The sequence below is a fragment of the Seriola dumerili genome, unplaced genomic scaffold, assembly GCF_002260705.1.
Source record: "Seriola dumerili isolate Sdu_G_001 unplaced genomic scaffold, Sdu_1.0 BDQW01000242.1, whole genome shotgun sequence".
NCBI lineage: Eukaryota > Metazoa > Chordata > Actinopteri > Carangiformes > Carangidae > Seriola > Seriola dumerili.
In genome coordinates this window covers 70,779-94,222 of record NW_019174497.1, presented here as the reverse complement: position 1 = coordinate 94,222, position 23,444 = coordinate 70,779, and the positions used below count along the sequence as shown (strand labels likewise).

The 23,444-nt window shown below is 41.0% G+C and overlaps 1 protein-coding gene across 6 annotated transcripts; it reads right to left on the bottom strand.

The window, feature by feature from the left end:
* Nucleotides 1-68: 68 nt before the first annotated feature.
* On the bottom strand, nucleotides 69-23,444 carry eps8l2 (EPS8 like 2). Of its 6 annotated transcripts, XM_022756426.1 has the most exons (21): nucleotides 23,219-23,444; nucleotides 19,598-19,648; nucleotides 19,157-19,203; nucleotides 13,074-13,133; nucleotides 11,367-11,528; nucleotides 10,706-10,855; nucleotides 9,332-9,411; nucleotides 9,052-9,161; nucleotides 8,870-8,940; nucleotides 8,629-8,755; nucleotides 7,258-7,346; nucleotides 7,078-7,152; nucleotides 5,836-5,984; nucleotides 5,579-5,744; nucleotides 5,458-5,492; nucleotides 5,265-5,370; nucleotides 4,880-4,999; nucleotides 3,493-3,568; nucleotides 3,226-3,397; nucleotides 2,002-2,134; nucleotides 72-1,021 (listed from the first exon to the last, which is right to left on the bottom strand). In XM_022756426.1, coding segments are annotated over exons 2-21 (2,007 nt in total). In that variant the 5' UTR covers nucleotides 19,599-19,648; nucleotides 23,219-23,444; the 3' UTR covers nucleotides 72-943. The 6 variants fall into 6 exon arrangements, with proteins under 6 accessions (XP_022612143.1, XP_022612144.1, XP_022612145.1 ...); XM_022756422.1 differs by having other exon boundaries at nucleotides 69-1,021; nucleotides 8,870-9,161; nucleotides 13,074-13,138; XM_022756423.1 differs by lacking the exon at nucleotides 23,219-23,444 and adding an exon at nucleotides 20,529-20,808 and having other exon boundaries at nucleotides 69-1,021; nucleotides 8,870-9,161; nucleotides 13,074-13,138.

The following is a 23,444-nucleotide window of genomic DNA, read 5'->3' as shown; positions in this document are numbered from 1 at the left end:
TTCTCCACCTCTGGTATTATTAATCCAGACAAAAACACTAAAATGATGTACAAAAGAAGATGTGATATCAAATATTTACCAAGTTTATTTTTGATTATCTTCTTGCGTCCCAAAGTATTTACAAACCCCCTACATCGTTTCGTTTAAGTCTTCATTTAATTATTCATAGCAGAGCAATGTACTCTCCTGTATGTACTACTTAATTTTCCTGTGTCAGTGCAGTTTATGCTGCAAAAAACCATATTAATGACAGCATTTCACTATTATCGACAATGATAATTGTGACTTTCTGTTTGGTGAATGTCTGAATTCTGATTATAAACAGCAAGATTATTTAGATTAAGACCTACTGCTGATTTCCAGTTACCAACCAGGATGAGTGCTGTATTTCTGATATCTGCTCAGAGGACTATCACAGAGCACGGTTTATTATTTTCTATAGCTGTAAACAGTGATGTGAAAATAATTGGCTATATATCAGAAGACGTGTCACACATTCTGGCACAGATTTAGATACAGCAACAGCTAAGATCTACTTATTTACCAGGTCATTAAGTAAACAGCTGCATTAATGACAATGAGCATACACATCGACTACACTGCTCATACAAATATGTATGTTACATACACGTTGTGCATATACATGCTCGCACACACTCACATACACACCCGCACAAACCAAACTGTACATCATTATATATGTTCCTCTTTTCGTACACAAACATCTCTTCATGACAAAAGTCTAATGAGACAATGAAGACAAAAGCAAAAGAATTAGATGAGAAAACACTTGGATACATACACATTGCATGATACAAAATAAATATACAACAATTAAAATGTATACAACATATAACGCATGTTCTACTGTGGGTCATGATTAACGGTAGATTGATTTAAGCAGGAGAAGAAGCGCCTGGATGGGTCGTGCTGGTCGGCAGCTTCAGTCTTTGCTGCCTGAGTCGATTCTCTCCTGCCTCCGCCTCATGATCTCCTGCAGCTCTGAGTCTCCATTGGTTTGCTGTATGGAAATAAAAGAAGATGAATGTCTCTTTATTGAATTTTCCTATTCAAATCTGTAAAAGTAAAGGCAACAGGCTGGTTAAGGAGTGCCACTTTTATTATCGAAGAATAATTTCTGGTTAAATAAATAAAATAAATACAAAGTCTTTATCAGGGCATGTTAAAACAAGGGAAGACACAGCAAATGATCTGGTCAGATGTAAGATGATTAAGGACATCACATCGTATAATTAACCTAAATGTTGTGCAAAAGCGAGAATGTAATGTACATGTAGAGTATTTGGTCTCTACAGGGATAATGGATGCACATGAAAGGAAAAACAGCATAATAAAAACATGTCCTTCTATTTACTCCAAATTTCGCATATATCCTAATGTTATTTATAGTAATATGGGCAATGCAACAGGTAATTAATAATGTCACAGTTATTATTTTATCTATTTCTGCAGCCAAAAAATGTGATAAACGATTGCACCAAGATACCAAAGTAGACGAGTTTCCTTTAGACCACAAATATAAATTCAAATGTGACACACGTATATTTGACACTAATAACTTGCTATAGAGGCATTTTGCTTCACTTCGGGGTTTTTCATTTATTCTGCTCTGTTTGTACATGCTTGTTATAATGAATATAGAAATTCACATAGAAGGGTTAAATTGACAAATAATCCTGCCTAGTTAGCTCTGGCCTGATCACTGCATGTACACACCCATTTTTTGTATTAATCATAAAGTGTGACTCCCTAACAGTCTGACACTGACACGAGCGTTTGTATTCCTGTGTGTGTTCACTTGTCTTAACATGCCCAGATAAAGACTAAGTTGAGACATGGCGGTCTCATTCATTTCTATAGAAGGATTTCAACATTTCTACAGGTGTATTCATTTCTGGGTTAGATTTTTTTTTGTCTAACCATGAATAAAAAAGGTGTGTAAAGGGTTTATGTTCAGGTACAGACAGGTGTGTGACCAACCTCTAGCTGTGTTTTCTGTACAGTCACTTGACAGTAGACACGACTGCCTTCGTCTCCACACACCGCCTTCAGTTCTTCTTTGTTGAGGGAAAACAGCTGGGCTCCCGTCAGGATCCCCAAACATTCAACCGTCCTGCAGACAAGACAAGGCAAGAAATGCACAGGTGTAATCAATAACATTTATAACTGGATTCTTTTGGGGTGTGTCTTTTCCAGTATCATGATAGTGTATGTGCTGGTTCTCTGGAAGCCTTAAAGATTGATGACACCTGCTTTTTTCATCCTATGAAATATAAAAAAAGTCTATAACAACCTAGACACAAAAGAAAGAAAAAGTAACAACAGTTGACGGTTGACACATCTGGAAACAACACATTAGTCGGGACATGTTGCTGTTAGTCTCAATAATAACGCGTTCAATTAACAAAATATCTTTGAACAAAACTAATAGTCCACCGTCATCCTGGCTGTAATTGTACTCAGTGCACCTTGTTCACCATTTCAGTTTAGCGTGTTAGCATGCTAACATTTGCTTAATAGCACTAAACACAAACTACAGCAGAAGCTGATTGGAATGTGATTAGTTTTTCAAGTATTTGCTCATAAATTTTAAAAATTCAATAAACTCATGATAAATCTTCCTGAGAGGAACATGAATATGTGCAACAAATTTCATTGTTGTTGAGATATTTTACTCAAAATCATAAATGACAAATGGTCATGGGATCACCAGAATCTATAGGATTCATTCTCCATCCATCCTGGTCTGTGCAAAATTTTTTATGACAAGCTATGAAGTAGATGTTCAGATAGTTCAGTCTGACCTAAAGTAGCAGACAGACTGACTGACACTGCAATCCCTACAGCCGCAACTGCTGTATCTATTATTGCATAAACAATGTAGAAACACGGGGTAAGGTTTTAATGTTTCCTGAAATTTCAGTTAGAACTTAAAGGGTAACTCAACACCAGGCTGAAAAGCAATGTTTCGCTGCCCTCACAGGTTGAAAGTGTAAAGCCTCTTTGCTTTGTTGCACCTGTAGCCACACCCAGCACTGATGTCACAGTGTCCTGGAGTGCACCTGTACATCACTGCAGCAAGGTGAGAGGTTGAACCACAGGAGATCAGCAAAGACAAGCTTATCAAAGGGGTGTTAAGTCACTCTTTAAGGTGTGAGGAGGTATTTTGATTTGCTGGATCGATGAGCGTCATGGGTGACTTACGGTTTTGAGAAACCTTTTGCGCTGAGCCATGCAGTCACCTGCTCTGGGTTTGAGTCAAAGGCGAGCGGTACTTGGCTGCCAGATGATCGCTCCACACGGAACTTCCTGGCGGGTGGCTGGCTTTTGTTAGCAGTGATCATCATCAATAACTCAGAGGTGACATCATCCATCACTGCAGCACAGAAACAGGATGGCAGCAGACGTCAGAACAAGAGCAACAACTTGTAAAAGCTGCTTCTACATCTGTACTTTGTTGTGTTCACTCACTTTTGTCTTTTTGTATACCCATGTTGAAACTGTCTCCATGGCTCACAGAACCAGGAGGTGACGTCCTGTAGCCTTGCTGCACACACACACACACACACACACACACACACACACACACACACACACACACACACACACACACACACACACACACACACACAAAAAAAAAGTGCGTGAAAACACACACACACACACACACACACACACACACACACACACACACACACACACACACACACACACACACACACACACACACACAAACAAAGTTCATGAGAAAAAACACAGATGATATTATTCCAAAAACAGGTTTGTCTTTCATCTCATTCTGGCTGATACATTTTTGCCCAGGAGCCAAAAGCCAAGTATGTGTGTGAAAGTATTTCAGACCAGGAGGAGTAGCTGCATGCAATACTTGCTGCAGGGCGTTGGTGAACCTGCATACAGTGTATATGAGCGCAGTGTGTGTCTCTAGGAATTCAAGCTTTCAGTGAGGGCAGCTAATGCTGCACAATGTCAATAAGAGCAGAGAGTTTGTACAAGAGGCTGCACTGATCTAGAACCAGAGCTCAGATGACACGACTCTACTGTGATAACATTTTGTAATTAAGTAATTTTGTTGTTATCTGTGTTTCTATTCATCTGATTACTTATTTATCTCTAGAAAATCTCTTTATCATGATCCCTACACTCTGTAGCAAATGAGCTATCTGTCCAAGTGCCCTAATTATCATCTGTACTTTTAACCTGGAAGCAGTGATTCCTACTCTGCAAAACAAATTTATCCACAAGCTCTGATAAAGAAACCTTGACCTGTCTCATTACCATAAACTTTAGTTCGTGATTGCCCACATTTCCCGAAATTCATTCCTGACAACATGCCAGAGTTTCTGCAGCTGAGATAACTGTAGTTGAGTGAAAGTGATACCGACACATATGGTATGTTCAAGGTATCAAAAACTAAAAAAAACATCTATTTAAAACAGAACATGGCTGCATTGCATTGTGGTCCACTGAGTCCGAACTTGGTGTCCGAACAATTATTTAACACTATTGCAAAAATGAGTGTTAACTATTTTCTGTAATCAAAAGTCAGTGTAGCTGCTGGAAACTTTCTGTCATGACATGAAGTTGTTTGGTTTGACTAGTTGCTAAAAATAAAGCAAGCAGCTGCAGAATATACTCAGAGATGCAAAATGTGACACTGAAGGCTGTGATTTTAAGAACTGTCAGAAAAAGAGTGGATTTTTTCCTTTAAGGACTCATGCAGAGAAGAACCCTCATAGACTCATAGTTTTATGGGTGTTATTCAAAGAATGTCATGTTAATACAGGTAATAATGTAATAGGTAATACACTGCAGATAAACAATATGCATGGCAGGTCACCTGACTGTAGTTGCCCTCTGGCTCCTCTATCTTCACCACGTCCAGGATGTTAAATGGGACGTAGCCGGCCTGGCCACTTCGATTCCGTAGTTTCCACCACTGTTTGTCATCCTCTATCACCTGTGAGAAACGATGCACACATCTCACTTCGCAGCGCTGAAATCCGCTATTAAACTCAATATTGCTTTGTGTCCTGGGCTGTCTGTTCACTTTAACAGTTTACAGCTTGTTTACACCGGACACAATCACATACAGCAAAGTTGACATGTTGAATTTCGCTGACAACTAGAGAGGGCTGGCTTCATCCCTGCCATATACCACATCCACGCCTATATTTGGTTTAAGCTTCACACGAAGGGCAAAGAAAGAAGAAACAGTTCCTCACCTCGAGGATTTCATCCTGCAGCACTGACAGCTCGTTGGCATTCCGCGCTACAAAGTGGTAGCGAATTTTGGCATATTTTCGGGTGTGGGTCTTCCCGTTATAAGACCTGTTAAGACACATTTTATCACAGTTTGACCTGTTTTTGTGTTTGTGTTGTTTGGTGAGAAAGTGTGTGAAGGATTTTATTACTCACCCGTTTGATGAGCTTGAGGAATGAGTTCCATAAAACTGAAAATACAGGCAGAGTGTTATGTTTTCAAGGGTTGGGGTCTGTAATGATCAGTGCATTTACAGCCATTATATATAACCCTTACATCCTCGGCTGAGTGTTTCCTATAATCAGGGCTGCTGGGGGACCCCAGCCCTGTGGGTCCCTCTGTTTCCCATGGGGCTGTCCTGAAGAGCTCCATCGGCGGCTCCCAGCCGTTACGAAACTTCGGGTAATAAGGAGGAGCACACTGATCCCTGGACCATTCTGCTCTGTAGGAGCAGGAGGAGTAAAGGCATCGTCAATAGGTGACCTTTAAGCTACACATCTGTTCAGACTGAGCCAGCCTTGATACACATGTACCTGGGTTTGGTCCATCCTTCCCCCAGCAGCTCAAAGATGGTCAACTCTTTGGGGCTGAGGTGTCCCCGCAGGAATTCAACAGCATCTTTGGAAAGGTGAGGAGAGATGACCGAACGCGGCAGTTCAGGACTCCCACAGCTCTGCAGCACCTGTGGACCCATTCATAGACATACTGATGTGACACCACAGAAGAGAGGCTTTGTCTATACAGACACATGCAGTTTTTTTTTTTTGTAAATGTAACACAGTGGTGACACAATGATGCCTGAGTTTTAGTACCACTACTTTTCCCCTTTGGTTTGGGCAATATAAAAATATTTCTCTACAAAGAAGAAATAAACAAGACTAAGATCCAGAGGGAGCATCTAAATATCTATTTCAGTACTCGACAGTTTAATGTCTGATGCCACAAAAACTGGGAGCAATATATTTCCGCCATTCAATCTCAAGACACTTTTGTATAAGGCCTGAGAGCAATAAATAAACAGCGATAAACAACAGCTATTAAACAAACATTTTAATAGCAACATTGTGGATTAAATATTGACAGTTAACTGCTTGACAAATTTCAGTCCACTAAAACACAGACTAATGATGTCTCATTTGAACTTTAAAGCGATTAGAAATTGAAGACAGATGTGGCTGAAGCTGCTGTGTACTGAGACTGATTGTCGAGGACAGCTAATGGCCATGGGGCCACACTTATTACTGCTCCGTCTTTATCTCGACCTTATCAAGCAAATCCAGAGTGTCCAGAGGTTACAGCACCATATCAACACAGAGCCTAATCACTGCTCTGTGTCTCTAACCAGCAGTATCGAGGGGTGTGGCTGCACGCTGAGGCTTGGGAAACCAACATTATGTAAGTGCAGCAGCGCCTGTGCCAGAGCTGAAAGCCACGTCGCTCCAGTCTGGTGAGAGATTAGCAGAGCAGCAGTGGATGTGGTGCCAGACAAAAATAAAAAACAGTAAGAGGAGTGTTTTATGGCGACAATGCAAACACTAAACTGTTCTGATTCTGTGCTTTTAAAAAAAAAGTTCAGTGTACCGTTGTCAGATGTTCCTGTGGTTGTGCGTCAACACTGAGGGTATCCAATGATATTTAGAACTTATTTAGTGTGACATGGATCTATACTGTTGACATCCAGAAAAAATCGCCTTGTTTTCATGCTGATGTCATCGCCTTGTACGACAGCCCTCATCCATAAAAACCTGTTCTGAACATGATTTTTTAGCTCTTACCAGCTCCAGAGGGCCGAAGAGGAAATGAACCAGCTCAGACGCACTTGGATTCTGTATGTGTTTCTTCAGTTTGGCCTGCAGGGGGCGCAGTGACAGACAGACAGTGAGAAGGTGATGAGGAGAGAGGCAGCTGACGATGAACGGGAAGAACAGGGGAGGTTAGGAGCTGTGATATCTCACCAAGAGGTTCAAGGCCAGCTTCAGTTTCTGCAGGCTATCAATGAACTCTGCTTCAGAGGGGGGCTTGGCTCGTAGCGTCAGCATGCCCTCTGTAAACAAACAGAGCAACAATGACCACACACAGACTCCTGAGTTACCAGCTTACCATACAGAAACATTACAGACACAGGTTTTACTTTCTGGTCAAGGTTCACAGTCGTAACCCTAAATGTTATTTTTCGTTCGTACTATCTTATGTCTTTTTAGCTTATGACTCCGGTGAAACAAAGGTTAGCAACACAATCATGGTTAGTTAATAAACAGCTTCACAGATGAAAATTTCACCTTAGACAGAAAGTAAAAGCCCAAGAAAGAATGTGCTACATCTGAGTTTCTCAACCTGCGACCCAGAAGGTCCCGTAGTTCTCATGACCCCAAATACAGAGAGTTATGTGACGTCAATTTGAGTGTGATATTCGTTTAAATTGTATTCTCAGGAGTTGTGAAGTTCCACTGTGCTTACTGTAAAGGGTATGATATATCTCATACCTACTGCTTTTATTTTTAAATTAGGAATATTTAAAAAAAAACAAACATATCAATCAATACATGACGTTTAAAATCTTTTGTCTAACAAGTGACTGCACATGGGATTCTGACCCCAATGTTGAGAAACTGATTCTCTGGATAGAGAATACATCAATTTTCAGCACATCTGTCTGTGTAGTCAGGGGCAACACACATTTCTGGTACTTTTACACTGTTATTACCAAATGATGTGTGTAAAAGTAACAGTCACTGCACGTGTGTTTTCCCCTGACCTCGAACGCAGACAACAATAGATTGTTTTTTAGACTCACGTGTGTGTTACATGTATGTCTCACAACACAGGTAATGAGATGTGGTGATATACGGTAAGAACACAGCATCACACCACTGTACAGTAATACAACAGTAATATTATTACTTCTCTTAATAATTATTAGGATGACACTTTTGGTGTCACTTCCTTTAAAGATTAATTAAGATCAACTCTTCTTTTTAAATTTGTCAGACAAAAACATACAACAACAAAAAATAATGCAATTCAGACAGAAGCGCATTGAACAATCACCAAAGGTGTAGGTGTAACAGGAGAGTAATACAGCAGATCAGCACTCTATTGGAGTGAATAAGAAGTAATAATATTACATCAGTGATTAAAACTGAGTGATGAGATTTGTATTGCTTATCAGAACCCCAAACCAGCCTCTACTACCACACATACATCAGTGGATGTCCCGCAACACAGGACACAAAGAGACACAAAGAGACACAAACATGGCGACGTGAGCAATATGAACATATTGTCACTGCATTCGTGCCACCAGATCAGAAGAAAGGGAGACAGACCTGCTGGTCCTCTCTTCTTATTCTTCTTACTCTTGTTGCGGTGGTTGAGCTGGGAAAAGGCCTCTGCTGCCTTTTGCAGCTGCGCCACAAAGATTTCTATGTCGTCCAGGGCACAGTTGAGGATTTGCTGTGGGAGACAAATCCTGGGGTTTAGCATGTAGAATACAGCATCGTGAGACAGTGAAAGGAGCTGTGTAATATCATCATGGATAAAAATAAATAAAAAAAACCAAACACGCACCACATCTTTCTCAATGCGCTGGGCCAGCTTTTCATGCGACTCCGTGTCATTTTGTCCAGGGGCTTGTCTAGCTACATCCACACACACACACACAAAAACAAAACATAGGAACGCCGCCACTGACAGAACATCATTTTGATGAACGGTGCATGTAAAGAGCGTATTCTTGTGAGCACACTCACCCTGTGTGCTTGTGGCCGCCACTCGTCCCTTCGGAGAAGGTGAGGGGCCCTTGGGCGCCGAGGGCGGGAGGATGGTTTCTCTGTGACGCTTCATTTTCTCCTGGTTCACCCTGGATGATTAGGAGGAGACCTTCAGCACCCTAACATTGAGTTCACTTACTACTGATTACAGATCAGTGTCACCATTAGACTGTGTGTGTGTGTGTGTGTGTGTGTGTGTGTGTGTGTGTGTGTGTGTGTGTGTGTGTGTGTCTGCAGTCTGCAGCAGCAATGTTCTCACTTCAGAGTCTGAAGCCTCATTTTCTTTCCATGCTTGTTGTCTCCAATGGCACTGTCTACATCTGCGTGAACCATCTCAGCCTGGAGAGAGCGAGGAGAAACACAGGGAGGCAGACTCAACATGTGCACTGTGTATACAGAGTTACACACATCAATATGCAGTTTGCAATATGCAATAGTTAGAGAAAAATGTTCTTTCACCTCCCTGCCTCCAACTGCAGCTTTGCTGTCTCAAATGCAACATTGCTGGAAAGGTGCTCTGGATAAGACACCTACAGGCTCGTCTTGTGTCCGACGCAGTTTAAAATCCTACACACTTCACTTCTGTAAAGCTTGCCTACATCTGACATGTCTCCAGAGGTAGAGGAGAGGTGTGATAGAAGTGATGCCTCTCTGTGCAGTTTAAGCCACATATTTGTGTTCAGTGTTGCACAGTTTTTGGCATCACTGTTTTGAGGACTGGAATGAGGAGGGCAGGGGAAGAAAGGACAGGATATATCAGTTTTTAATTAGATTCTGTTTATGAACAGCATTCATGCTGAGAATTGGTTTCCGTCCTGTTTCTGATCCTTTGTCATTTGGATTTAAAGCTTACAGCCAAATTCATGTTTTTCAATCATTGTGTCTTTGATCATCTACGACACAAATCCCTGGCTGCTGCCAAAAATAAAGAGCACTCGGCCCACGCTTTTGCTGTTGTTGTACCCTTCTTACTTACGTTAGGATTCTCAGCAGTGTGAACTTATTTAAATTACATCAAAAAACAGGCAACAGACAGGGTTTGCAATGACGTGCGTACTGTGTTTGTTTGTGTTGTGATGTCTGCTCTAGAAAAGCTTGTGTGTGGTGAAATAAAATTCATCAGTTCATCCAGCTCTTCTCCTGAATCTTAAAGACTCTGAACGCGCCAAGCTTTCTGCTCCTCCTTCACACCAAATGACAGTTGCATCACAGTTTTGATGAGTAAGAACTTTCATTATATTGTTTCAATTAAGACAATGGCGATGAACCAAAGGTTGTTATATTCATATCCTCTAGTGAATGTCGATGATGATCCGCGGTGCCTTGTAAACGCCTCTGTTGAACTTACTAGTAGTCATTCTATACAATAAAGAGGTCACGTCTTAGTGGTTATTGGATTACTGCCTTTCAGTGGTAGATCTTCTCATGCGCTAAAATCTCTGAACAAGACAAAAAAAAATGTAAAAGGATACACACAAACCCACAGCCACGAACAGCACTGAAATCTGACCTAGCACTCTAACAACAGGCCCTTAGATTTATGAATGACATAAAAGACAAAGCCAACCAATCGAGTGTGGACAATAAAGGACGCAAACTGAGCCAAGCCTGTAAAATTCAAACCGAGACCCACCTCCACCTCGTCACAGTGGAAGAAGTGGATGTCGGGTTTGTGCTGCTCCTTGTCCTGACACACGAGCAGCAGCACAGAGGTGTAGCGTGTCTGATTCAGCACCGTCTGACACATGTGGATGGTGGGGAGAGGAAAGTTCTCCAACTCTTCCTGCAGGAGAACGACACAATAGTGGTTAGAGCGAAAGAGGTGGAGGCGGAGAAGGAACAACATGAGTTGGCAAAGTCCTCAGTGAGATAAAATAATACAAACTTCCCCCTTCCAGTCTTTATGCTAAACTAGGCTAACTGGCTGCTGGCTGTAATTTTATACATACTATACAGACATGAGAGCGCTATCAATGTTCTCATCTACCCCTTAGGCACTTGAGCAGTTTAGTCTTGCCACTTAAAAAAAGTTGGAGAACTTTTGAGACAGATTAAAATAAGTGGTCAATATCAATGCACCGTGAGTTCTTAAAACACTGGATCCTGCACTTCCCATAATGCAACAACGGCATCTGTCATTAGATCTTTCCTTCCTGGCAAATACGCTCATTTGATGAATCAACACACCCACTTTGTAATGTAGGCCTCCTGTAAATAATTTATAAGCAATCTGTAAATGTGATGTTTCATTTCACGTTCAGTGCTCGATGTGTGGGCAGGTGTGGAGCTGCTACCTGTGTGTCGCAGTCCAGCAGTCTGACCGCATTGTCAGTGACCTGGAGGAGCATCTCCTGTGTCCATATTTTATCCTTTGAATCCAGAAGAACCAGTTTCTTAATGGCATCGTCCACTGTGACAATGGACTCTGTCTTGTCCATAATGAACGTGGAGAGATGCTGAGGGGAAACAAACAGTTTGATAAATGATCCTGGTTTGAACTAAAATCATTGTCTGTATGGAAAGCAGGACAGATTTACTTTGGAAAGTTGTTGGTGGGAATTTGAAATATACATTATTTACTGTTTGTATTAAAGTAATAGTACAACATTTTGGGAAATATACATTTTTGTTTTCATGCTGAGAGTTGAGGGTGAGATGAGAAAAATTATACCTCTATCACTAACTGTCAAGATGAAGGTGGAGCCAGCAGTTAGCTTAGCTTAGCAGAGTGTTAAATAGTGGCTTTTAATGATGGGCAGATTTGGTTTCCAAATTGTTTTTTTGTTATTCTTTTTGTTAAACTAAGCTAACATATAGACATGACAGTGGTATCGATGTTTTCATCTCACTCTCGACAAAAAAGCAAATAAGCTTATGTCCCAAAGGGTCAAGCTGTTCCTTTAACTGTAACTGTTAACTGGACTCTATCATCATTCAGGCCTGTTTCTTAGAACTGTTATTGCAAAATTATTTCAACTGATGCAACATTTTTCATGTTCCCTTGTTATATAGCATCTTAAATTACTGCCCTGTTTTATCTGATGTCAAAACGGCCGTATTGCTACATATGAGTCTGCGTGTGGCGCCACTGTCACTGTGGCTGTTATCTGTGTTTACCTGCCCATGTGTGATAATGGGGAGGCATTTAGAGAAATCCTATCCACGCAGACGCGGGACATAGTTCAACACCATCCCTAACCTGAAGCATGTCTCTGATTGAATCTTCCAAACATCAGGTTCCCACTGCTGCTGTCAGAGACGTGACAACTTTATTAAGGCGGTGTTCCCGTAAATTAGATGTTATCAAGACATTAAGTGGTCTGTCAGTTTTTATCTTTGGGCAAAAGAACAACACCAGTAAAGCACTTATTACACTACATTTATAATACGTGCTTTGCTTTTATCTTGTTGTTCACATTCACTGACCTTGTTTAAACTATAGATCCATCCATTTATAGAGCACCAGTTTAAGATTGTTTTTCTTTTTTAAGCCTTTTTTGCATTATGTCGCCAGTTATTAGATTTTCCATCTTAACTGCTCATTTTTATACACATTTAAAAATACACAATCTGGTCCCTTTTTAAAAAAAACTCATGGTATCTCTATCGCCTTTCTTTATCTCCCAGTTATCACCAGTCTGGTGAACAGGTACATAAATATGCAACTAAATAATAATAATACAGTAAATTGAATAAACATTCAGATAATACAAAATGATAATAAATCAAAAGGAAAATGGAAAAGTCTGAAATCAATCATAGTGAGTTTTTTATTACTGCAAAAAAACCTATTAAACATTAACTTTTTATTTCACTTTACTGAAGTGTAGTGCCTCTCACACTGATCCATCTACCTCAGCTGTAATACTTTTACACATGAGGTGAGATTTACCAATCTTTCCATTTTTATATATATTTTGCTTGATTTCAAAAAAGTACATAAAGTGTCACATTTAAAAAAACACGTGTTTAACTTTTCATAGAGACAGAAAAGATCTTACCTCGACGTGATACTGCGACGTCTCATGCATGATAAAATTTGAGTTGGAGTATTTTTTCCTCTGTTCTGTTGATAAGAAAACAAAGATATTCAAAGTGAGAAACTGAGAAACCACCGAGTCCTGTCTGTGATTTTACTGTAAATCCTTTACGATGTAGCAGCAGCAGTAACACTGACCATAAGTCCACATGTTGAACGTTTCAGCGCAGCGACCAGATGAAATGAAACACTGAACGACTGATGTGCCAGCTGAAAAGATCAGCAGGGCAATAAGGAAGTGACACAGACATGTAATGTGTGCACTTTTTTTTCTGTGTGTGTGTGTGTGTGTGTGTGTGTGTGTGTGTGTGTGTGTGTGTGTGTGTGTGTGTGTGTGTGTCTGTGTGTATATGTGGGGCAACCTCACTACCAACTGTACTGTTGGGTATCCACTTACAGTTGTTTGCAAAGCATTGGGCACTCCTGGGCAAATTACATATTTTGTTGATTTTTGAAGTGAAAGGAAGTAAATACAAATCCTGCAGCAAACAGACAGTAAATAATGAGCCTTTCTTTAAATGTTAATGCACTTCTCCTTGCAAAAAAATGAAACAAAGGTCAAACTGTATTCTCTCAAATCTTTTAGCACAATTTATGTCCAAAAGTGTCCTGCCAGAGGGCAAGTGTAATGGAGAAAGTCCTATCTGAGATGTTAATTATTAAAAATCTCATATCAAAGAGTCTTTGTGACTTCATTTGCCTAATCCAACGTTATAGTAGGCTATGTTGGCAAGACTCGCTCCTAGCAGGGACCAGTCTGAGGCACAGATTTACTGTGGGGTCAAAAGTCAGTGATGCTACTTCTGAACAGCGCCGTGTTTACGTCCTAATCTGTGGCACTGTATTGTGATTCATCACATGTAACCTTCTATTACGTACAAATTAGGACTGAACATTTAATCAGAATATTATCGATTGCAATATGGCCAAGTGCAATATCATTATCACAGGAGCTGCACTTTTTCTAATAAAGGTAAAATGCGTCACAACATACCATAAATGAGGAATCGTGTTGCCACAGAGATGCCCCCGGTCTACAATTCATGTTCTCCAGACATAAGAGAACATGCTTGTTTGGTACGTGACCCAACTCAAAATCATATCATCAACATTTTGATTTTTTTTTTTTTCAGTAAAAATGAAAATGCAAAAATGACCATTACAACTGAAATCGTGACTCATACCACAAAACACAACATCTGCCAAAATGATCGCGATATGATTTTGTTTGCATATCAGTCAGCTCTCGTACAAATGCTGTACAGTTAACTTGAAACACAGTCACAACACATTAAACCTATTTAGTAGTGAGGCAAGCGGGATTACGGTAAACAGGAAGTGGAATGCTGAGAGTAAGGTTGTCACCATATCAGATTTCAAATGCACAATTACTGTGGCAAAAACACAATCAATAGAAAATTAAGTAATAATAATAATAATAATAATAATAATAATAATGCTATGAGTTAAATTAATCTTTAAAATTGTTTATTGTATGTTTTGTTTCTTTTTTGGCAAATGAATTAGATTCAAATATGAGTGTAGGAAGTGGAGAGAGAGAGTCTGTAACCGTAACTGTACAGAAGCGCACTAAAAGAACAATGACACTTAATGGATAGTGAAAAGGCAACCAGATGAACTGATAAGCAAAATATCCATAAGGCCTCACATCTGCCATCACAATAGTCACAGATCTTTACATCATAAAAAAGTGCAAAAAGTTCAAGAAAAATAAATAAGACAATAAAAAGCAATACAATAAATAAAAAGCAATAAGATAAAATGGAGGAGGTATTCAGACAAACTAACCAAGGCAAACTGTTTTCCCCTGCTAAAGGAAGCCGTCACAGGAGTGAATGGATCAGAAGGACAGGGGCAGAGCATTCAATAGTTTGGGTGCCACGGCTTGAAAAGCACGCTCACCTCAGGTTTTCTAGCAGGTTCCAGGGACGGCCAGTAATTTTTGTTTAGTAGACCGATTGGTTTCGGAGGAGGAGGTCAGCAATTTATGGGCGTGTTTGATCGTGCAAGGCTCTAAAGGTGAGCACCGGTATGTTAAAATGGATACGGAATTTATTTAATTTCTCTTGCTATTTGCTATTTCTGGTTAAAAGCCAAGCGGCTGCATTTTGGACAGTTTGGAGACGGCTCAAAGAAGTTTGATTCAGACAGGTAAAAAGAGCGTTACAGTATCTCAACCTATCGTGCAGGTCATGCCAGTTGGGGCCTTCCTCCCACAGACCGAAGACATGCAGGTCCGGTTGATTGGCGACTTTAAACTGCCCATAGGTGTGAATGTGAGCATGAATGGGGTGTTTGTGTCTACATGTGAGACTGGCTACCTGTTCAGGGTGTAACCCGCCCTCACCCAATGTGAGACTATAAATGGATAAGCAGTATGATAATGAGGAATACCATGTCCACCATCTTGTTTTACTAAACACAAAGTACAGACGAGGCTGATGGGAATGTCATTAGTTTTGCAGGAATTTAGTTACAAAAATCCTGTATGAGATATCAAAAATCTGATTTAGACACATTTAAAGTTTTTTAATATCCACATCCAGACACTCACTCACGGCACCATTGTTCACCTCATTGCCTGCGCTCTTGGCAGGGGCCAGTGTTCTCATTGACCTATTTACCAAGTGAATAGTCTGCAGGTAACAATTACGGTTAAATGAGAGCATGTTCCTATCAACTCCACTGCCAGATCTCATATCAAGTCTCTTTCTGTCCCCCACCTAACTGAGTCAACATTTTAATGCCGCACAGACTGCAGCTCTGCTTTTCTCAGCATACAGACGTTGAGACACATTTTGCTTTATGTGCTTTAGGGTGACTGCGACACAAAAGCCCTGCTGTTTGTATAGCACTTAACAAAATATGTGTCCAAGCCGTACAGTACATTCCAATATTTCCACTATTTGATATCCTCTTATTAATCTTTGTGATGTAAATGTTTAATAATTCTGTGGCTGATCCATATTTAGCAGCACTGAAAACAAAAAAAAAAAGACTTTCAGAGATCACTATATCCATTCAACCACTGTCACTGTCCAAATGACGCAAGCGTTTGTCTTTCCTGTTGCTGCCATTTCCTCTCTGCTGATTCCTTCCTGCTTGGTTCCCCACAGGTGAAACACAAGCGTCAGGTGTCGTTCGGAAAGTCGAGCTCTCCACATGTCTTATTAATGACTGACGTTTATGCCAATCAATTCAAAGCGCTGCGACAGCTTGCAATAAGAACCACTTAGCAGGCAGATGGGCAGATCCTCAGGGCTCTCCAGAGTCAATGACCAGTGATGAACATGGCTGCCTGGCAGATTATCAAACCAATACACGGCCCAGATCAATCAGACAACCCGACCTCCCTAATAACCGCTCTTTAAACACAATGAACCCTGACTCAACCGAAAACCGAGACAGTAACGATCTTTGATGCAATGCCAGGAAAGTGTTCAACTGTCTGAACTATTTTTTACAGTTCACTTTGATTAATAAAGAGAATATAATCCTGTATCTCGACATCAAAAGACTGAACAAGTCCGACCACAGATAACCCACACAATAAGCGATTGTGTTGGAACAAGATGGCCTGTTTTTTGTTTTGTTTTGTTTCTTGTTTTTTCGATTTGACCCCGAGGCACCATCTGGATACGGAAGTGTCGCCAGAAACTATCACATCAAAAAAACCTCATTCCCCACTGAGTTGTTCTCTCAAACTAGTGTTGAGCAAATTCATACCGGTTTACATTGTGCATTTGTGCATCGAGCCAAAGACGTACTGTTGACTTTTTAAAATGTTGCCACAAAAATCACTGATTTACCAAATCAAACATAAAGAACAGGAGTGATACTCAGGAATGGTGCTGACTGAAAGGAATTAATGTACTCAAATCCATTATGGAGATTCAACTGAATTTTAAACACATGCACAAAGGTTAAAGGAAAAACAGCGCAGCAGGAAGAGATGGAAGTTTCGACTCGGTCCGAACACATTTTACCTGACAGAGACATGCTCCTCAACCTCAACCACAAACCGTGTGAGAAAGTCAAGAAAGCCTGTTTGATAGTCCAAAGTCCTGGGATGTTGAGTCTGATGTGGCATCTTTCTGCTCTACTTAAGTTCGAGCTGCTGATAACAGATCGGGTGGGAGGACTGCGTGTCATTTGCATCACTTATTTGCTGCCCTTCAACACGTGAATGACGGGGAGTTTTGCATATGGGAGATTGAGTTGCTGTTGTTCCTCTGCATGTTTATTCAGCAAGGAGCAAGCCGCAGACCCATATCTATCCAAATGTCTGCTGCTGTTACGGATGCTGCACAATATTGTCCGCTCTCCTGCCTCTCTGGTTCAGGAGGACATGGAGGCGTGCTGGTGTCATCCTGCAGTGAGAAGGTGGTGGTGACCATCTGCCACACAAGATGAAACGAGCCAACCAAACGGCACAGTCTCATCTTGCATACAGTAGGATATTTCACTGAGATCACAAGAGTGGGGGCGCATCCTGTGGATATTTGGATTTACGGCACAAAAATGTTTCACAGACGACGAGGTGCGCAGTCAGATAGTTTGGGAGCATCCTGCATCCCTGCAATACCGTCATCTGTCATTTGAAGCGATTCTAAATTTGGAACAGTGCAGCCATGCAGGAGAGCAGGTTGTCTTGTCATACCTTGGTGCAGGTTTCTATCTGGGCCTACGACATGCTATACAATGTTCCTCTGTGTTGGCAGTGTGGAAGGAGGTGCTGGTAGGGACCATTGAGCTAATGTCTGAGGCAGCAAAGGGGAGGACCAGAGTTGAGTGAGAGTCTGCCTCTTTTCACTTTTCAATGCATCTTTTATTCACCTGCAAGACATGGGCATCCCCACCCTGTTCCAACCACACATTAAAAACAGGCACACCCTGCACTCCCAGCTAATGTAACATAACTAATTTCAGTCACGCAAACACACCCTAACACAAGCATGCAACTGCTGAAATAGTAAAAGCATATCATGACTGTATTACTGAGAGCCACCGCAGTCATGACAGTTCAGTGATGCAGCCTGACAATATAGAGCACTACAATGACCATAGCACATCCTTCAATTCAAAATATGCACAAAAAGACAGCAAAACATAAATATGCATCTGCACGCATGAGAATGTGACTATAAAGCAAAGACAGTCATGTTCCCTTTAGGAGCCCAGCCTCCCTCTCATGTCCCTCAGTGCCTAACAGAGGTGTCAGCAGGCTGAGCACGACGGGGCCCCTAAGCAGGACCTTGGCCCCCTTTTATCACTGTCTGTGTGTGTGTGTGTGAGTGTGTGAGTGTGTGTGTGTGTGTGTGTCTGTGTGTGTGTGTGTGTGTGTGTGTGTTTGTGATAGTGCAGCAAGGCCATGGGGCTGCAGCAACATGCTGCAGAGCGAGAGTGCCGGATTTCCTGGCAGAATCATTTGCATAGCAAATTGAATATTGTTGTGATTTGAGTCAATTACAGTGCTGATGCTCACAGCTCAACTATTGACAGTTTGGAGAGATATCAGGGCATAAGAAGTGGATTATGTACTGTATTCCATTCAAGATTTGTTCCTGCTGAAGACACATTTTTTTAAACACATAGTTTCATTTTTTTAAAAACGGAAAGTACTCTGCAAAAGCGGGGCCTTGTATCGTTTAGCAAACATTACTCAAACAGGGTCAATAAGGACAGGGCGGTGTTTGTGTCAAAATAAACTACAGTGTCCTTGTTGATCATAATAACGGAAAATGTCACCCAGTGCAACAGTGTGGTTCATTCATGAGTTTAACTAGTTTTTGTACAACACCTGAATAAGCTACATACTTAATAAATAGTAAAACTATTCCTTGACAAGTAAGAATTAACAATCTCCTTAATTCTAAGCTGTAAGTCATAGTGTAGTACTGTAGTGACTCATGCAAACTAAATAAAGGCATGTTAGGGCAAAGTCTTGAAAGCGGGCCAACAATAAAATACTCCTACTGACAAAAACGGCCCAACTCCTCTACGCACTTCCATGCAGCCACTTACCGTAGAGGGCCTTGGCACTGATCTTGCTGTCCGATCTGGCCACTCCACTGCAATGACAAGAAGAGGAGACAGGGTTACGCTGTGCGCCCTTCATCTTCTCCACTGCACCTCTGGATGTCAGTGTCACAAACCCTCGGAATCTCCCACACTGTCACACAGAGATATACGGAGAACAGACTGGCCAGCAGTGGATGAGATTAGCCTGAGATTCTGAGCATATGGACCAGCCAGGGAGCGAGAGGGGGAGAGTGGAAAAGGGAGAGACAGAGAGAGAGAGGGGGGAGGGCATGGAGGGAGGCTGGAGCCAGGAACCAAGGCAAAGCAAACAACTCTCAACAGAGACGCTCTGTGCCTGAGGTCCCTGACCCACACCACCTTCCACATACTGGGTTAGTGATTCTCTAGATATGTAGGGGAAGCAGGAAGGTGTACGATACTCACTTGGCTTGCCTCGTCTGAGGTCCCAGGACACTCATGATTTCAGGCATCCACCTGAAAAAAAAAAAAAAACAGTGAGAATTAGAATCTGGGAAAGAAAGCGTAAGTGATAGTGAGACACGCAGAACGAGAAGTGGCTGGTGGTGGAGGTAAAACATTTTCCACCCAAAACAAACATGCATTATTTAGTCTAAAAAGACCTTTTGAAAACCTGTTGCATCTTTTATTTTTCAATGTAAGCTCTAATACACGGACCACGGTGTATAACCTTAAAAAGCTGTAGACACCTTATAACGGTTGTAGAAATAATATGCTAAGTTGATGAGTCGTCTACCGAACAGCCTGTTCTTCCACTGTGGAGAGGCAGGTGTTGGGCCTGTACTGCTGGTAGTCAGGGGACTGATCTGAGACAATGGAAGACAGCAGGCTGATATGCACTGTGTAATTAGATCCACTCTGTTGATGACTATATCTGCATAGCTGCAAATTATTTAATCTGGTTGGGTTTTACATCCAGCGCTGCTAACTACTTGATCCTTAGCATGGCCTCTGAAGGAGACAGGTATGAAATATAAATCTGAGAGATTCTTGTGAGCAGGAAATGAGAGAACAAAACTCTCCCACACCTTTACCTCAGAGCCTGGAGACTCGTGTCTGTGACGTGTCTGTCAAGGCACGCACTGACAAGGTTATGTAATATATATCAGGTCTACAGCACACACTGGCTGAACATATACAGTATCAGTATATACTATAGCTGTGGACCCTAAAGTCATGTTACACAACAGAATGGTTTCCTTTTAAATCCTATTATGGGTTTTATTACCGCATTAAATAAACATTCCTCAGTTAATGGCTAAAGTGAACTACTAAATACTATACTATTTAAATATTTAAACACTATCTAATACTTGATATAATAATCACCTTTTACCTTATGTGACTTTTAGACACCAAGGAGCCATGTATCGCTTTAAGCAACCAGTCCAGTTTGTATTATTAACCGGTGGCGAGAGGTTAGGATCCTGTGTCTCCAGCAAGCATTTGAAGTGTTTGTAAAGAACAATCCAATCTATAAAATACTGACCTCATGTCACTTAGGTAAGAACATTTCAGTGTCCCTTTTTTAACCAAGCTATAACACAACCATTTCCTCAAGACATGCCCTACCTCCTCTCTGAAGATCAAATCTGTTATTTCATAAGGAGCAGCGCTACACTACACATGCACAGGGTAAATACTGTGTTTGACAGTTATAGGTTACAGGTACGGTCACTCAAGCTTATCTCACAGCAGATCATAAACATAATCGCTCTCAACAGATAATCTCCTCAGAACTTTTGCAAACAAAGACAGGGCGAATCACAACAATAGCTTTCACAACCTGGGCCGGAGTCAGTGCATGATAAAGTATGACTTTATTTACACAGAGCCACATGTAGGTCCACGCCCCCCCCCCCACATCGTGATCGAAAACTACCGCAACAAAATCTCACAGAGAAATGCAAATAAGGAAAGAAAACTGTTCGTATTTACTTTAGCAAGTCTGCACAAACAAAAAGACTTCCTCTTTCTGTCCTTAACTATCTGGTCATCTTCTCTACACTCTATTGTTTCCAGCTCTGGCCCGATGCCAGGTTTCAGGAGGGAGGTGAAGCCAGAGCAGGAGAGGCTGGGTGTCATGTGTTGTCAACCTAATGGCAAAAGGCCCTTTGTCTGCACACCTCTCCTCCACTCAGCCTAAGGTGCTTATTGTCCAATAATAACAAATTTATTCAGAGGTAACTACAGGGTATTAGAACAATAATTACAGACAAAAGAAGACGCAGAGTGTGCAGGATGATTATCTCAGGCGTACTCGTAAAGCTGGTCTCATTTTCAAAATTACTCATAAAATCTCTCTGTTTTGATTTTCACACTGAACTGAATGAGGATATACAACTTTTGTGTTATTCCTTCATGCTGCATCTGTGTTGTTGTTTTTTTTTTCACGTCTTAAACGTCATTTTGGATTGAAAAAATTCTCTTCAGACACACACAAGAAGCTCCAAAATCCTCACAAACTAACCAACATCTCCACATCACAACACCGCGCCTGTCTGATAAACAGTGTGTCATTATGTAAACCCGAATGTAAACCAATGAACGCAGCCAGGATTTGTGTCTCAACACACAAAAGACAATGACAGCAACGTTACTGTATTGTTGTAACTGTGCAAACACACAGCACAAATGATACAGCAATATGAGAAAAGCACACAAAACAAATGGATCTATGTCATATGACCTCACAACAATAAAATAACAGAGTTATAGTAGCTTGTCTGAAACACATCTAATGCCACATATATGCCACAAGATATTTTGGACCCACATGGGAAGCATAGCAACAGCAGCAACACAATAAGTATCTACAGTAACGTGTCTGGCTGACAACACACGCCCCAAAACAAACCTGAAGCTTTAACAAAGGATTTAAGAAAACAGGGACATATGCTGAGAACATAAATCACTACTGACAGAACCGTCAATGGTGGAATAAACTCAGTATTTACAGCATTTCTTTTTAGACAACTTCAGCCTGATTGTACAAAACACAGGCTGTTTATTTAAAATTGAGCAATATTGACAGTATAGCTAATGTGACAGAAAAAAATATGAGCTCACTCTGATATGAGCAATGTGCCCTTTGCTCCATGCCCCTGAGTAAGCATTTTGTAAGAGACAACAGTTATCAGATTTTATGTATTTGGAGTCATCCAGCTATCTGACTGAATCACATTACATTCTTATGATGGCTGGAGATGATGTTACAGGTTTCTTCTGGATGTGCAGGTTCAGGGTGGAGAGCGCATTCGCTGACTCAGGGCATTAAGACAAAATCAGCTCAGATTTCACACACATGATTCCTGTTTGTTCACATAACATTCATTTCACCCTCCCAGCACACTGACAACAACAATCTTGTGCCAAGACAAAAACCCATACTGAAAGACTAAGACACCTCAAATGAGCAGTCAGTGTTTCTCCTTTGGTTGTTAATGTGCAGCATGTCAACCTGTTGTACCCCAATCAAAGCACATTCCTCTTACCACAGAGCTCAATGCTGAAATTAAGGTTGTGGATTGCATCAAATATAAATGTATAGTAGCAACATTAACGTTAGTCTATGATCACTTCATATCTGCTGCCATTAATGTTATCCATTGAGTCATTTGATACTCACTTACACAATAACATAAAACGATTAGAATAAGAAATTGTCATAAATCATCAATATAAATAAATAAATGGAACTAGTCAATCTCAAGTTTTAAACCAACATGAATGAGAAGTCAAAAAACAGTAACCAAGCAACTCCATCTGCCCAGGAAGACCAAATGACACAATGGAAAGCTCCAGAACAGCCACTGAGTGGACCTTGCGATGAGATTTGTCATGTTTATGTAGGTTGGAGTTCACTGTGAAGACACGGGTGAACTTTTTTTATGGCAATGTGCTGAAAAGAAAAGAAAAGAAAAGAAAAGAAAAGAAAAGAAAAGAAAAGAAAAGAAAAGAAAAGAAAAGAAAAGAAAAGAAAAGAAAAGAAAAGAAAAGAGCGTGTTTATCGTCACACGAACTCACAGTGGTGTTTTCCGGACGGGATGCTCAAGGTGACAAACGCGGGCGAAACAGCGCGTGACGCATCAGCCTGTCATCAGCGGCCGATCAACAAATAAACTCCACAGGAAATAATCGATAAGTGTTATCCCCTGCTGTCAGGTACAACCTTTGGATCCCAAAACTGTAAACTACCCGGTTGGCGTCCAACACAGCACAACACAGGACGCAGCTAGACGTTTGTTGAGGT

Coding starts and splice junctions, on each gene's coding strand:
- eps8l2 (XM_022756422.1), bottom strand. CDS start 19,644: ATGCCTGAAATCATGAGTGTCCTGGGACCTCAGACGAGGCAAGCCAA. Junction 8,756..8,869: donor AGCGCATTGAGAAAGATGTG/GTGCGTGTTTGG, acceptor TGTCTCCCACAG/CAAATCCTCAACTGTGCCCT. Junction 2,135..3,225: donor GCAAAAGGTTTCTCAAAACC/GTAAGTCACCCA, acceptor TCTTGTCTGCAG/GACGGTTGAATGTTTGGGGA.